Here is a 14,495-nt window from a genome sequence, read left to right as displayed (position 1 = left end):
CATTGCATTCTACATCCCTCACTTACTTCACAGAGTGCTGGGCAGAGGATTCCATCCCACCTCCACCAACATGTCTCTTTGCACATATATTACTGGAGTCTCCCACAGACATAAGCCCACTAGCATTGTATTATTGTATTGATGTATAATGTTGAACACTCTTTTTGTGTGTTTCAATGCAAATTATTACCTCCAAAGAAGAACCCATGACATTTTGTTGCTAAAATTCCATTTAGTGATGACTGAAGGGAGGTTCCATGATTCTTTTCACTTTTTCTACCTGTGTTTTATGACAAATCAATTATTTGGGGTTTTGAGGTCACTTCCCCTTGTGGTTCTATACTTAAAAAAACTTGACGACCATGTGTAGGATTGTTCGTACCTAGGCTGACATGTGCGGTCTACTGAGACTCATTCTTGTTGAAGAATGAGTCTGCAACACAAACTGAGAAGCCACAGCGCAGAGAATCTCTCCATCTCTTCTGCTTCATCTTCTGGAGCCACACGACATCACAGACATGTCTGATTTCGAGACTCCGGCCCACTGAATTCCTTACTATACTAAGCTTTATAGTGTGGCTCTCATTCGAGGTCATTGTGTGACTATAAAATGTAATGGTACAATGTTTAATTATAAACTTCATCTGCCTCAGACAGTAGATTATTTAAAAATGGCTTGAAACTCTTTGTTTTTGGTAAATTATGTTAAACTATTAAAATATGATGTCATCCATTCAGCTCCAAATCTCTGAGGTTCAGGTCAATTGTAGAAAAAAGTCATCGAACTTGGCCTTTAACAGAATAATCGACTCTGAGTATTGGTTTTGCAGACGCACTCACTCTGCATATATTAGATGCTATACCTCAGGTTAAAGATATAACTGTCACCCATATTGGTGTACAAAACAAAACAATAATATATTTTCACAAATCTGAAAGAGGTATAAAATATTCGGATGATCAGGCTGTTTCCCGCAGGTACCGTGTAGAATGTGTTCCATCCAGCCACCCATTATCTATATCGCTTATCCTTTAAGGATCTCAGGAGCCAATCTGAAATTTGGCGAGAAGCTTCCTGGTCAGTTTGCAAACCTATTACATGTCTGACACGTGGAGACATACAATCATTCCTACTCACATTCACACCTAAGGTCAATTCAGAGTCTTCAATTAACCTAACCCCCATTCTGCATGTCTCTAGACTGTGGGAGGACGCTGGAGCATCTGGAGAAAAACCCACACAAACACACCGCATCACCATGCTGCTCCCAGAGAAGGCTCAGGTAATAGACTTCACCAGTTCCATTGAAACATAAAACCCTGAGAGGAAACATGTAAGTGCACATGGAATGTTCTTTTTATCATTTTTGAAAACATTGACAACTATTTGAGACAAAAGAAAAGTTACAAACAGAATTGACCTGCAGTTTGCGTCCATTTTCAAAATGTTACATAAATAGAACTCATATTTATAAATATCTCTTTTTTATAAACATATAAATAGTTTTTAAAACATAAATACATTTATGCAGGGGAAGATGAAGTACATGAATGTACAGCGGCAGCAGCAACAAATGTACAGCTTTGCAGTTTGTAGTTTTTACACCTTTGCCCGCCATCTTGTCGTATGCGTCTGCAATTTTATCTGTTGACCACTCTGTATGGTATACATACATGTATAGATGTATATATACTGAATACTTATTATGTATATATTTATATGATGGTTTTGTAGCATTGTCATCTCAGTCTTTGTTTTTATGCTGGTCGTGTTGACTTTCGTACCGAAAATCTGTCACTTGGTGAGTTTGTCTTGGTTTTGTTCGTCAGTTGAGAACAAACTGAACCAAAACTGTCGTCCAGAGATCTGGAGAAAGAGAAGAAAAGGGAGAAACAAGGTTAGACGCAGGTTTCAGATGATACTACAATCAACACAAGTTCTTTTTCCTTTAGATTTTGTCTCATCTAATGTCCGTTCATCAGCCTCTGGTCCCTCGGAAAATCTCCAAATGTACTTTCTAAGTGTTGCTGAGTTCAAATCGTCTGCCTGACTCTCCTATGACCAACATGACTCCGTCACAGACTTCCACATGAGTGATACGCTGCGGCGCACGGGGGAGGACAGATAGGTGTCGACCGATGAAAAACACTCATTCTCATTAAAGTTTAGTCAGAAAATCCCACTCCCCCATCAGGACTTCACAGCCACAACAAGGCCTCCAGCCACAGAACTGGCTGTGCGTCACCCACAGCTTCCTCATTACTTTACTATCCCCCACCAGACCCCTTTTTTTGTTTTTATCAAAATCCCCTGGTTTCAGAGAAAAGGTTTTCCAGAATGCTCCTGGCCACCACAGGGTGCTGTGCGTATAAAGTGTGGGGGTCTGCCCGTCTGCATCCCCACTTCCCCCGGCTCTCCCTGTCCCTTCTTTTTTCTCCTTCAACTTGATGTAACCCTGTAGTTTCCTGCATGAGGCAGGCGGGACCATTCATGGTGATGCACATTAACACAACAGAGTTCTTAAACACCCGCACTGTTTCTCATACATCAGTCTGCATTCGACTAAGTGGGCTATCCAAATGTCTTACAGTGGGTTTCTGTCCAAGGAAACACACACACGGACGCACACACCTACGGACGCACACACAAACACACGGACGCACACACACACACACACACACACACACACACACACACACACACACACACACACTAACACACACATAAAATGCAGCTTATCCTCATCTCAATAATCAACTCTTTTGATAAGGGGGAGGTTAATGACATATGTCCAAATGTCCAAATGTCCTATGCTTAATGTGATTCTTTCCGCCAAGCCGATCTTTGACCTGACCTTTGACACAGTCCAACAACAGTCATCTCTCTCCACTTGCTGCACTGTACAATGACGCCACTTAGACCAGATTTTCATTCTGAACTGGCTTTAATTTTGGAGGCACAGCATAGTGTCCTGAGACGACGTCATCAAAAATCCAGAATCTCACTGGAACATCTTTTCTCCATTTTGTTCTTTAATTTCGCTTTCTCTCTCTTTCCTTCTCGCCCTCCCTCTTTTCTATTGGTTCATTTTTTGGTGTCTGTAGACGGTGTCAATGCCTTCTTCCGTAAATTGTTCCTGTTCTTCATCTTTTTCTTTTCTTCCATTCATCCTTCAAGGTACAGGAATCTTGACCAGTGACAAACAGAAGCTATAAGTCCTCCATCCTTATTTTCCATATCATTTCTCAAATCCTTCTTTAATTTGGTCTTCTGTCTCATTCTATTGTAGCACCCTTCCCACTCATTCCTTATTCCCTTTTTCAAACCATTCATTCAAACATTTCTTGACATTCTAACTTCCTTTTAGCCACCATGCTTCTGTTCATATATCAGAATGTCAGGTCACAGTAAAGGCTGGCATTGTTATGAACTCACCATCACTCTCCTAGCAGCCCATGCCGCTGATGGTCCCTATCCTGTCCATCTTGTGTCCGAAGCAGCCACTCCGCGACGAGGAGCCCCCTTTCTTGTTTCCCGACTTGTGCCTCCTCGGTGCGGGTTGGTCGTTAAGCAGGCGAGCCCACATCCCTCTGGCGCGGGTGTCAATGCGTAAATCTCGCAGTGACCGTAACCGAGAGCTCACAGCATCTAGCCGCCTCTCCCTCTCCTCCGACTCCAGAAAGTCCGCCAGCTCCTCGCCCAGCAAACTTCTAAGAGACTGGAGCACAAATTGAAAAAGACATCATGAATAAAATGATGTATCCCTTTGGGCAATAGGTTTGCGCAATGATGTGTGCCTTTGATCAAATTGAAATACGCGCTTTGTGCTTGTTTGAACAGAGCAGTATGCATAGCGTTAGATTCTTTTAAACCTGAGCCTGGTGCATGTTTACGCACCTCCAAACATCGTATGCAGTGACCGACAGGGAGGAACTGGAGTTTTTTTTTGTGCCATTTTACGCACGGGACCGCAGGAGTAACTGATGTAGAATAGCTCTATCTGACCCAAATTTCATTTCTAATAAAACCTGAGAGTCATTTCTTAAAGCGGTTTATTTCCCCAGATGTGTTTGAACCTACACTCTACAATGTGCACGAGTCGGCTCTGTTACTTCAGACATCGCTGTTGCCGTCTTTGAAACGGCACAGGTGCGTGAAAACTGGGCTCCTCTGGTCTGAACGCTGAAGCATCAACTTGCTGTCATCTCAAACTGTAGTCATGTAATTAAACCAATCATTGAAATACTTAATGCTGAAGGATTTGTGTTATTTAGTCGCTTCTGTGGACTTTTACGCACAAAACGTTCAGCTTTTGAAGCACAATTGGAAAAGATCCTGTCCAAGCTGAACCTGATCAGTTCCATCCCAGAAAGTTGCTCATGAAAGTTGCTTAAACATGTATTTTATTTTAATACCTCACCCATACCAGGCTTTAACTTATTGCCTGTCTTAGGCTTGCCACTTTACTCCAATGCGCGCTAAAATGAAAAACTAACAAATTATGCTGGAGAGAAAAAACACGGTGACGCTGTGTGGATTTTATATCTCTGAAATAGGCTCTATAAGTAAATAAGTAAAATTCCAAGATTATAAAAATAAATCATGAAAGTTTTAGACTAGAGAAAGAGAGCAAATTGACATAAATCTGAAAAAATTATGCGTAAAAGAAATGGAAACACGTAACAGCCTGTCACTCCCGACCCAGCTCCCATCAGCTAACAGTGTGAAGCCTCAGTTCTCACTAATAAGACCATAAGAAATTTCTTCTTACCTTCTGCTGCGTCTGAGATAAAGGTCTTGCGCCCATCCTTTCTGAAAGCAGCGTGACCATAAGTCCACAAGCTACCAAGTACGACAAGTTCATTCTGACAGGTCTTCTCTAAGAGATTCCTCTGCGCTGAACTTCGGAACAGCAGCCAGTCAGCTGTTACAAATCAGAGGCTTCAGTCCGTCCTTTACTCCAAAGCTGCTCAAATGCTCCTCTAACCCTGTGTATTGGTCCTCAGCCCTTTATAGCCAGCCCATGATGATGTCATGACAACCTGCGTAATGGTCCTCCTTCCTCGCCAGCCGCTGTTTTCTCTACCTGCCTCTGAGCGCGTCATGCCAGGGATTAATTAAATGATCCAAGCTCCGGTCATCGGGTCTTTGGAGGAAACAAGATAGGCTATGAGCGATCAAAACGCACCGTCTCCTATGTGTCTTTTCTCCTCCAACTTTCAGACCTCTGGCTGAGGTTTCAAAGGCTCGTGCGTAAAGAGCTGAAGAGTGACTTTGGCAGAGACGGGACTCCTGAAGATGCCAGCCGCCTGCCCTGCGAAACATCTGAACAAGTCAGATTCCCTTCTGTGCCAGCGAGGATGACATGTTTTTTTCTTGATAGTGAATATTGCAAATGATGGAATTAAATAATTTAGCTAGTTTTCAAACAGGTTCCAGGAATGCACTTTATACCACCATAGGTAATTTTCTTAATCTAAAACCCTTTCTTGAACACACAACTCATAAACCAGCAGGTCCTCACAACTCTGGATTGTGATGGTTTGTACCACAGAAGTGAGTCACATTGAGCAAGAAGCCTCATCATAAAGAAATACTAATGTGTCTGGATGGATGATGGAATGAGTTCATCTGGGATTTCTTTCTGGTTTTGTGGATCTTGGGAGTTCTTGCAGTTTGGTTTTCACTGCAGTGAGACCTGCATCACACAATGTGCTTAGTGGAACCGCAGAACAAAACAGACCCACGCTGCAGCTCAGGCTGAGTGTTTTGACTGGGGTCGCCTCAGATGTATGTGTGTTTGTGTGTGTGTGTGTGTATGTGTGTCTCTCTCTCCGTACAGACACCTGCACACACACAAAGAGGCATGATTTAAACTAAATAACACATTATATAAGAGCTCTTTGAAGCCTTGTGGTATAAAATCTTTTAATGACATTATTTTGTGCCCGAAGAAATATCTAAGAAAGATTTAATTTTGAAGTAATTGGCTAAAGATCCAAAGAGTCTTAACCATTTCCCAAAGTTTTTTATAGCAACACAAAAGCTTCTTGGGTCTCGTGCCACGGTTTGTCATTTCAGGGAGGATAGAAGTTTTAGAAAAATCATTTTCGTAGCACCTGAAAAGAAGAGGTGTCACTGCGTAGATGTTTTTCACAGTGAAACCATGAGAGTAGAACTCTAAAGACCCACAGTCTGATACAGTTTTCACATTGATTCTCAATTACCTTATGACAGGAAGGTGTTTATTTAAGGTATTAATATAATAATCTACTATTATATTACATTACATTACGTAAGGGCACAATTATAGCTTTATTTAGAGGAGGAATGTGTCAAAACAAGTTGCACATTACAGAACATCTCACTGGTGTCAGTAGATCATCAACATATTTAAGAAACATTCAGGTGATCCCTGTGAGTCGAGGCACACTCTCTTTTTTACAGCGGCCACTTTTTGCAGTGTGGAAGGATGTCTGGGTGCTGCAGAGGGGAGCTGCAGTCGCAGGCAGCACCGTCTGTGTTGGAACACAGAGTGGCAGTATTTGCTGTGCTGAAAAGAAAATACCCCTAGTATGGTCGCCTGCTTATTGGCTCAGTTCCAGCCTGTGAAAATAAGTCATTGCCCACAGTTGATCGCGTGTATCTTTAATTGTTTGATAGAAAATCAATAAATCCATTATTTTGTGAATTGTCATATATATGTCACCGCCACAGTTTGAACAGTATTATATCTTGATTATAGAAAGTTTACTGCAAATTCTTTTCATTCAAAGGTGATGTTTGTATATTGAGGTTCGATATACTGAGCTCAATCAATCATCACATCATCACTGCCATCTTTCTTTGGTTACACCACCAGGGCATGAGGGATGAGGACGTGACACCTACTGTCTTCCCAGTTACGATAAGTGTGATCTTATTGAATGTTTTTATGAAAGTTATAATATATCGAAAGCATCTTCTATTGCGTCTTCTCAAAAACTTTACTTCAATGAATGTGGATAAGTTCATAGGGTCTATTCTTCTTCTGCTGATTTGCTCTTGATGGACAAATCAACAGTATCTGATATTTTCTGTGATAAGAAGCCTACAGCCCTAAACCAAGCAAACCTGTGGCTTTCTGAGTAACAGCTCCCCTCATTTACTTGGGACAAGAGACTAGCACATTGTTTGCAAAGTAATAAAATAACTTAAATTTGATTCTGATGAATGTTTTATCATGGCCGTTGAACTCTTGTGTGTGTTTTATCTCAGAAAAAGGAAAAAAGAGAAACAACATCATCCAGAAGGGATTCTATGAGCTGAGGATAGTGCCAAAAGTGGCTTATACCTCAATCTGCAACTGTACATTTTCTATGGAGTCAAATTAAGGTGTTTTGCCTCTAACCCTCTAACCATGTTTCTGCCAAGTTTGGTTTTATTTAGTCATTTGATGCAATACGAATGGGATGAAACGTCATGATTGACAGCTGAAACTGACTCGTGATTGGTCAAGTGGGTGTATGGGCGGAGCTTCGATACCAAAGATCCTTACCAGGATCACTGCTGTGCAGACCCTGGTGCCAAATGATGTCAAAAGCTCAAGATGGCAAGACGACACCTGAATCCAAGATATTTTTGCAGACATTTTGTAAAACGTGAGGAAGCTGAGACGGGTCGTACACAATCTAAACTCTTTTAAATTGTGCAGTACCTCTATACGGAAGCTAGTTTCTCTTTTGTGCAAGACTATGGTTTATGGACACATGTCAAAATCACAATATTACACCCCTGTAGTTACTTACTGACAAGCTCACGATATGTTTTCTGGTGAGCTGGGAAAGTTAGATGCAAAGGCCCAATGAAAGATTCTGACATGTTCACATGCAGTTTTCCAGACCTGGACTTGCCCTGTCATCGACAATTCGGCCAAAAATGACAGGCTCTGTGCTCTTTTGCAGCTTTTTGTGGCAGTGCAGTGCTGCGGTGCCAGCTATCATCAGGAGAGATGCTTTTGTTTCCCATACTTAAGGCGAAAGGAAGCCTCGTTGACCTCTTTATAAGAACTAATTGAGGGGTTGTCCCGTTCAGCAACTGCAGCTGGAAAATCTCACTCACACACTGAGGTACCTGTAGTGAGAGGGAGCAGAGGATGCTGCCTTCGATGGGAGAACCGCTTCATATCTCACTTATTTGTGCAGTAAACTTCACTCTCACAGTGACAACCACGTGGAGCTGGCGAACTCTGCTGACCTCGAGTCTGTGACGAGCATTTCTTTCTAATTGCTAATCCCTTTATTTTGATTTTTAACGAGTGACACATTCTTCCTTAATGCCGCAAGTGTCGTGTCACATGTTTGTCTTTTTTAGGGCCGTTTAACAATGTTACACACTTTTCCCGATGACATCACACGGGTTACTGAGAGCACCTATTTTGCTCTGTCCTTTTGTTTCCTCTCTCGCTCGCTCTGCCTTTGTCCACAACGTCTTATCCGCTTAATTTTCAATAAACTTGTTTAGCTTTCATGTGGCCGAGAGAAAGAATGAAGCAAGTCCACTGGTTTGCATCAGGCAGCCGTACAAACCAGTGGAGCGGCCGTGTGTTGCAGGAGCCCTCGCAGTGAGTGTCTATGGGAGGATTGAGTGTCTTGGTTTCTTCTGGGGTTAGTGTAAGACAAACTACAAGGCTGTTACGGTCCTATAAATAACAGTTTTATTGCATGGGGAATTTTAATGCTTTTTACACAAGTGCTCTGAAGGCTTTCTCGTGTGCCAACTATGGACTTGCTTTCAGTGGCGAGGGACAGTTACTCAAGATTCATGTATTCTCACATACCAGGGTCATATTGAACTTTGTTCGGGATTAAACGAGCAAACAAATGTTGCATTTGTTTTACTTTGAGTGAAAGAAAAGCACAAATTAGATTTTCATGTCAGACTAACAGTTACAAATAAGGTTTTGTGCAGTAAAAAACTATTTGATTGGATCTCTCCGGTGCAAAACTGGTGTCGTAAGTTGTGTAAACTTCTTATTTGTGTATATGATGAGCCTAAATATGTGTTGTCTGCAGTAAGACTTTGAAGCCACACACAGACACAAATTCCTTTTTGGCTTAGTTTCTTCTTGGAAGGAAATAAAAAATGACATGAAATTTGTATTCTCAAATGGATCATGTGTTTCATGAAGACAAGACCAGTGCTGAGTCACATATCTTGTTTAGTGTTTTTCTCAGTGGACGGATACAACAACCCTCTTACGCAGTTTATCCATTGGAATGGGAAAAAAAAGACTTGAAACAGTGAAATAACCTTTCAACTGTTTCAAGAAATAAACAATGGTGTATATGAATTAACGAAATGTGACATTTACATTTCTTAGCTTTCAGATATTGACTGTTTGCTTTTCACATATGAAGAACGCAAGATATGGTTGTCGAAGTCAGACACGTTCACAGTAACAGGATTTTTTACTGATGTTGGACTTTATCATAAATTGCTCCCAAATCTTTTTGTCTATCCAATAGTCATCTCCTTAAAGTATGGCACCTCATTTGAGAACTTTCAGAGAATGTCTTGCTGTATTCTCCCACAGGCTCACCCATCATTTTCTAGACGTTTTACTGGAGAGACGCTTGGAAAAGCTCTAGAAAATGTCCTGAGCAAGTGACATTTCACTTTCTCAAAAAGAAGCTGCAGTGACACATTTCTTTCTCATCTCACTTTCAGATTTGGTTATCTTCTTAGGACAGAGTCACTTCGCAACCAGGACAATAAACTTGAAGGAACTCTTATTAAAGTCGGGATAACTGGAAAATGCCAAGGACCCCAATTAATCACACAAGGACGCCTGGGGATCTTCGGGCCTTAATTTAGCAATTAACTGCACTTTCTCATTGTAAACCCGCAGTTCTACATATTGTGTTTGATGGATATTAAGACGCCCTGTCCGTTATATGTCGCAGGTGCAACAGTCTGGCAGATGACTCTTCATCAGACCAGTGGAACCCTCCAGAACATTGTTCAGTGTTACTCATGCATGAAGCCAAACACAAAGGACAAAGAAGCCACAAGTGGAATATAGTCATATGAGTTTTATTGCGTCTCCAGATCATAAGCTTGTGTTTTTACTTTATTGTAATTCCATAACCGAAATATGCCAATGACTTTGGTGCAGACGCTGAGATGATTAGTAGCAGGAAAAGTTAAATCACGTACAAACAGCTGTCTTTAAATTGTCTGTGCAGACGTAAGATTTCATGTTATCATAGAACAGCTGGAATGCAGGTGAAAACCGTCACAGAATGCCAAGAAACACCTGAAAAGGTTGAAGATTTGAATTACGAAAAATGCTGCTCTACCTGTAATGACTTGACACTATTAAACCATGTAATATACAGATTATAACATATACATAACTCTTTTGACCCAAAAAATCTACAGATTCTTTCCTTTGTGTCATATTTTTGCTCTCATGTCATGTTGCCTCATTTGGAAAAACATTCCGATCCGGAGGCACGAAAGAAAGAATATATGAAAGACGCTCTTAGGTCAGAGGCTATTCTTGTACATATTTTGTTTTCTGCACCACAAGAGATGCTGTCTGGCTCTTATTTTATTGGGTTTGTGTTTTGCAGCTGAAATGACTGCGATGGCACATACACACAAATTGCTCACATCGCTAAATACTGAGCCAATGATAACGGTGTGACAGCATGTTTCTCCGAATGGCATCTCTCTTTTTTATAAATAGCTTCAATCATCATGATCATTATTCATAGATTAAAATTTCCCCTATTATTTCACTGCCAAAGTTACAATTACTATTAAAATCATAAAAGTGAATATATATATATACAGACTGTTTTAAAGAGCATTTAATCCAGCGTTCACAGCCGTTGCCACACATACTTGGTGGCAGAGATGTTTTTCTAAGCCACTCTAACACTGGTGTGTCACTTGTCTTTCTCAACCCATGTGGAAAAACGCATGTTTGGGGTTTGGGTGGCACAAGCCTTGACAAAACCACATGGAAACAGGACATTTCATCGCAGATATATAATCTTGGATCAAGGTTTCAAATAATTTGCTTGACTGCGAGTGAAGTGTCCTTTTTTTTTGTGAGTCCTACGCTGCCAAACAAACACAGTACAACACACTGTTTCCCTAATTATTATATATTTTTTTATTGAGAACAGTTCTTCCCCCAAAAATCGAATCTATGAGTAATTTCTTTTAAAACTCGTCGTGAGTCATGAGGATGTAAAATATGTCATTTATGGTTTTGCAAGTATTAAAAGCCATTTTAACTGTGCTCAACAGAATCCAATGCTCAACTAGCACCATTCCACTGAAACCCAATCCTATAATCATTGGTGTGATGCAAGGTACATACAAGTACACTCATAGACTGCTGTCTGTCACAGGAGATCAAAAAGATGGCAGATCTTGTGGGAAACAAGTGAGTTGATTCGCTTCCCAGGCACCAATGAAAAAGTTCCATTCAACACATCAGCGTTTAAGCAGAAAATTAAGCAGGCAGAGACAACAGAGGTGTAATACAATTACTTCACCTACGAACGAAAAAACAGTCTCCTACTCCGTGTGACGAAAACAACTTAAAGATCACTCCTACTGAAACGTCTGAGGAGCAACTTGCACGCAGGACGTGATGTAACCCGGAATCAGCTGAAGTTAAACTCCAGAGCCGCAGATGCTTCACGTGAGGTCACTACTTCACTCCAGTGAAAAACAACGAGGAATGTGTGTCAGGACGACCACAAAGGAAATTCAAAGCCTTGGTGAAGGGGTTTGAGGGCATCGAGCTAATGTTCCGAAAGTGAGTCAACAAGCAAAGGCTCTTGGACGCGGCATTTTAGCCGTGTTTTTATTGAGTAATGAAAATCAGGTATTAAAAGTCACTCTTGTGAAGTGATGTAAAAATATAAATTAGACCTGAGTATTTGGAGCTGGTGTTCGCTCACCAAAAACAGTAAAGGGCTAAAAACAAATTCATATAAAAATTTAAATAGAAGAATGTAAGTGTGCACACATTTAATTTTTGGCCCAGAGCAATGCCTCATTAAAAAGAATGAGGAGACTTGTGTATAAACGTAACTTTATACTGAATTATACTACGGGCCACCGTTGATACTTGACATGTAATCTGTTTGAGGGTTAAGGACAGAGGATGTCGCACCTTGAACATACTGTTAGAGCCCATGAGGTAAATTGTGATTTGCAAATATACAACAACATTTATTGATAAATAATCATATTTGCTACTTCTCGCAAATATTTTACATTTAAGTATTAAATACAACTGGGTTTACATTTTTCTGAGATTGATCTTGTTATCAATAGTTAGCCGGAGGATTATGTGTGTAGATTAGTTGAGTGGTTGACTGAGGAGGTGGGGTCTTTCAGTCCACTTGTCGTTTTGAATTCTCCCACAAATGACTACAAAATGATTTTTGATACATACTATGGCTTCTCACATATTCCACCATCACTGGCAATTGCTGCTCCCTTAATTTCTATCAGACATTTTCTAATGTACAATTAGACACACATTTCATTGTGTTACAAACTGTTTCTTCTTATCATTGTCGTGAATATTGTCATGTAGTCGATTTGTTGAGTTACACTCACCATATGTTGCACGTCTGTCTGTCCTGAGAGAGAGATCCTTCACATGTGGCTCTCTGGTTTCTAACTTTTTGTAGTTTTTCCTCACTCTCGTTGAGGGTTAAGGACGGAGGATGCTGCACCTTGTTTAGACCTTTGAGGAAAATAGTGATTTGTGAATATGGGCTCTTCAATCAAGATCGGATTAATTGATTGACCCCATCTATTGAGCTTACATTTTCTTTTTACATTTTAAATGCTTGAAAATGTTTGATATATGGCATTTTTATTGTGATAAAATGACTTAAATAATGAATTGCTTAAGGCTGGAGGCTGAGTGTAGCAGGTTTATGTCTGGGATTTGCAGGTTTTAACCCGGGAAGGACAGAAATAAATCAGTGACAGAAACATTTTGAAAAATACTTTCTGTCTTTAGGAACGACCAATACGATACTCGTGAGCAAAGTATATTTACATCAAAAGTTGCTCAGAGCAAATAAGCAGTTTTAGGTGAGGCTGAACCTACGATGAAAAAACCCTCTTTTGAACTTGCATCGTTTTACATGCTGTAAAATGAATTGTGCACAAAATCTTACTTGTATGGCCTCAATTTCTGATAATGTACTCACCGGGCAGTCATGTTGAAAGACACCTATCATAGTCAGACGGTGAGAGGAGTGGATTTTTTTTTGTTGCTAATACCAGTGAAGGATTTTTCCTCATGTCACCATAACCTACATTGCCAGATGCCAGTGAGGGAACGTTCTGGCTGAGTGGAAATGAGGTGCCATTATGGCTTTGCCTTTCACTGAAACCTGCATTTAGGAGTCTCGCTGCCACTAGTAGTTGTGATAGCCACTCGCACACCAGGGCAATTCAACCCAGTGGCGTGGTGACCATGTGAGGTCTAACCCAAATCAGAAAAACCTTCCCCAGTCTGGCGATGGGGTTTTCAAAATAACCCTCCCTCCTAACGTCCATGTGCCTCCTATTTAGTAGGAGATCTATGACGTCAAGTTAGGTAGACCTGCGCAGAGGCCACACAGGTTTTTAATGAGCGAGTTAGCACAGAGCAAAATACAGACTCCTTTTATTTACAGTGTGCGAGCGATTTGCATGTTCTGTAATTTCTGTGTTCTTTTGCATTTGTGTCAGTGAATACAACACATTCAAAATGTTTAGGAGTCTGTATTTGGCTCTTGTAGTCATTTGCCCCAGGACTCAGGATTTATTATTGTTTAATCTTGTTTATTTGATCTAATTGTAACATTTACCGAAGTTGAATGCCTCATTTACCTTTGTGTGACTGAACACACCGGCACCGCACGGTGACAGGGGCAGAGGTCTGGACTCCCAGCCCGTCAACAGAGCCGTCCTGGCCCTAGACCTGAGAGAAAGCGTTTCTAGCTTGATGGCAGTTAACTTTACAGTCAGGAGCTAATTCAATAAAGATCTTTTTTCACCCGGTGCGCCTCTGCCGCCGAGCCTAAAGTGAGAGAGGATGGGAGACAGTAACCCAAGCGCTGTGAAAGGGCGTCTGATTTGCTACATTAAAGGAAAACTCAAGCTGCTGTCAAGCAGCGTTAAGCAGCTCTCTCATAAACTCCTGTCACATACTATATACTGGCTGTGAAGGAACTTCACCCCAACCTCAAGATGACCTCTCCGACTGTACTCGAATTCAGAGGTCAACGACAGTTCCAGACAGAGTGGTCAGCATCCTTCCACAGATATTATTTGTAATTTTATCTCACTGGCACTGCACAGAATCACTAATCCTCCCCCTTCCAAATTAATTGTAACCATTATACGGACTAATAACCACAGGCGTGCCCATCAAGCGGCTAGTGAGGTCATCCAGGATTACACTTAAGGGAAAGTGGGGTGG

General features: G+C 41.0%; 1 protein-coding gene across 1 annotated transcript; it reads right to left on the bottom strand.

Moving 5' to 3' along the window:
• Positions 1-1,364: 1,364 nt before the first annotated feature.
• Positions 1,365-4,971, bottom strand: nppc (natriuretic peptide C). The gene is made up of 3 exons (XM_062395739.1): positions 4,773-4,971; positions 3,437-3,719; positions 1,365-1,867 (listed from the first exon to the last, which is right to left on the bottom strand). The coding sequence occupies exons 1-2, from the start codon at positions 4,863-4,865 to the stop codon at positions 3,447-3,449; spliced, it is 366 nt and encodes a 121-aa protein (XP_062251723.1). The 5' UTR covers positions 4,866-4,971; the 3' UTR covers positions 1,365-1,867; positions 3,437-3,446.
• Between the last annotated feature and the right edge of the window lie 9,524 nt (positions 4,972-14,495).

This window comes from Platichthys flesus, chromosome 9 (assembly GCF_949316205.1).
Source record: "Platichthys flesus chromosome 9, fPlaFle2.1, whole genome shotgun sequence".
Lineage (NCBI taxonomy): Eukaryota > Metazoa > Chordata > Actinopteri > Pleuronectiformes > Pleuronectidae > Platichthys > Platichthys flesus.
This window is presented reverse-complemented; position numbering and strand designations above follow the sequence as displayed.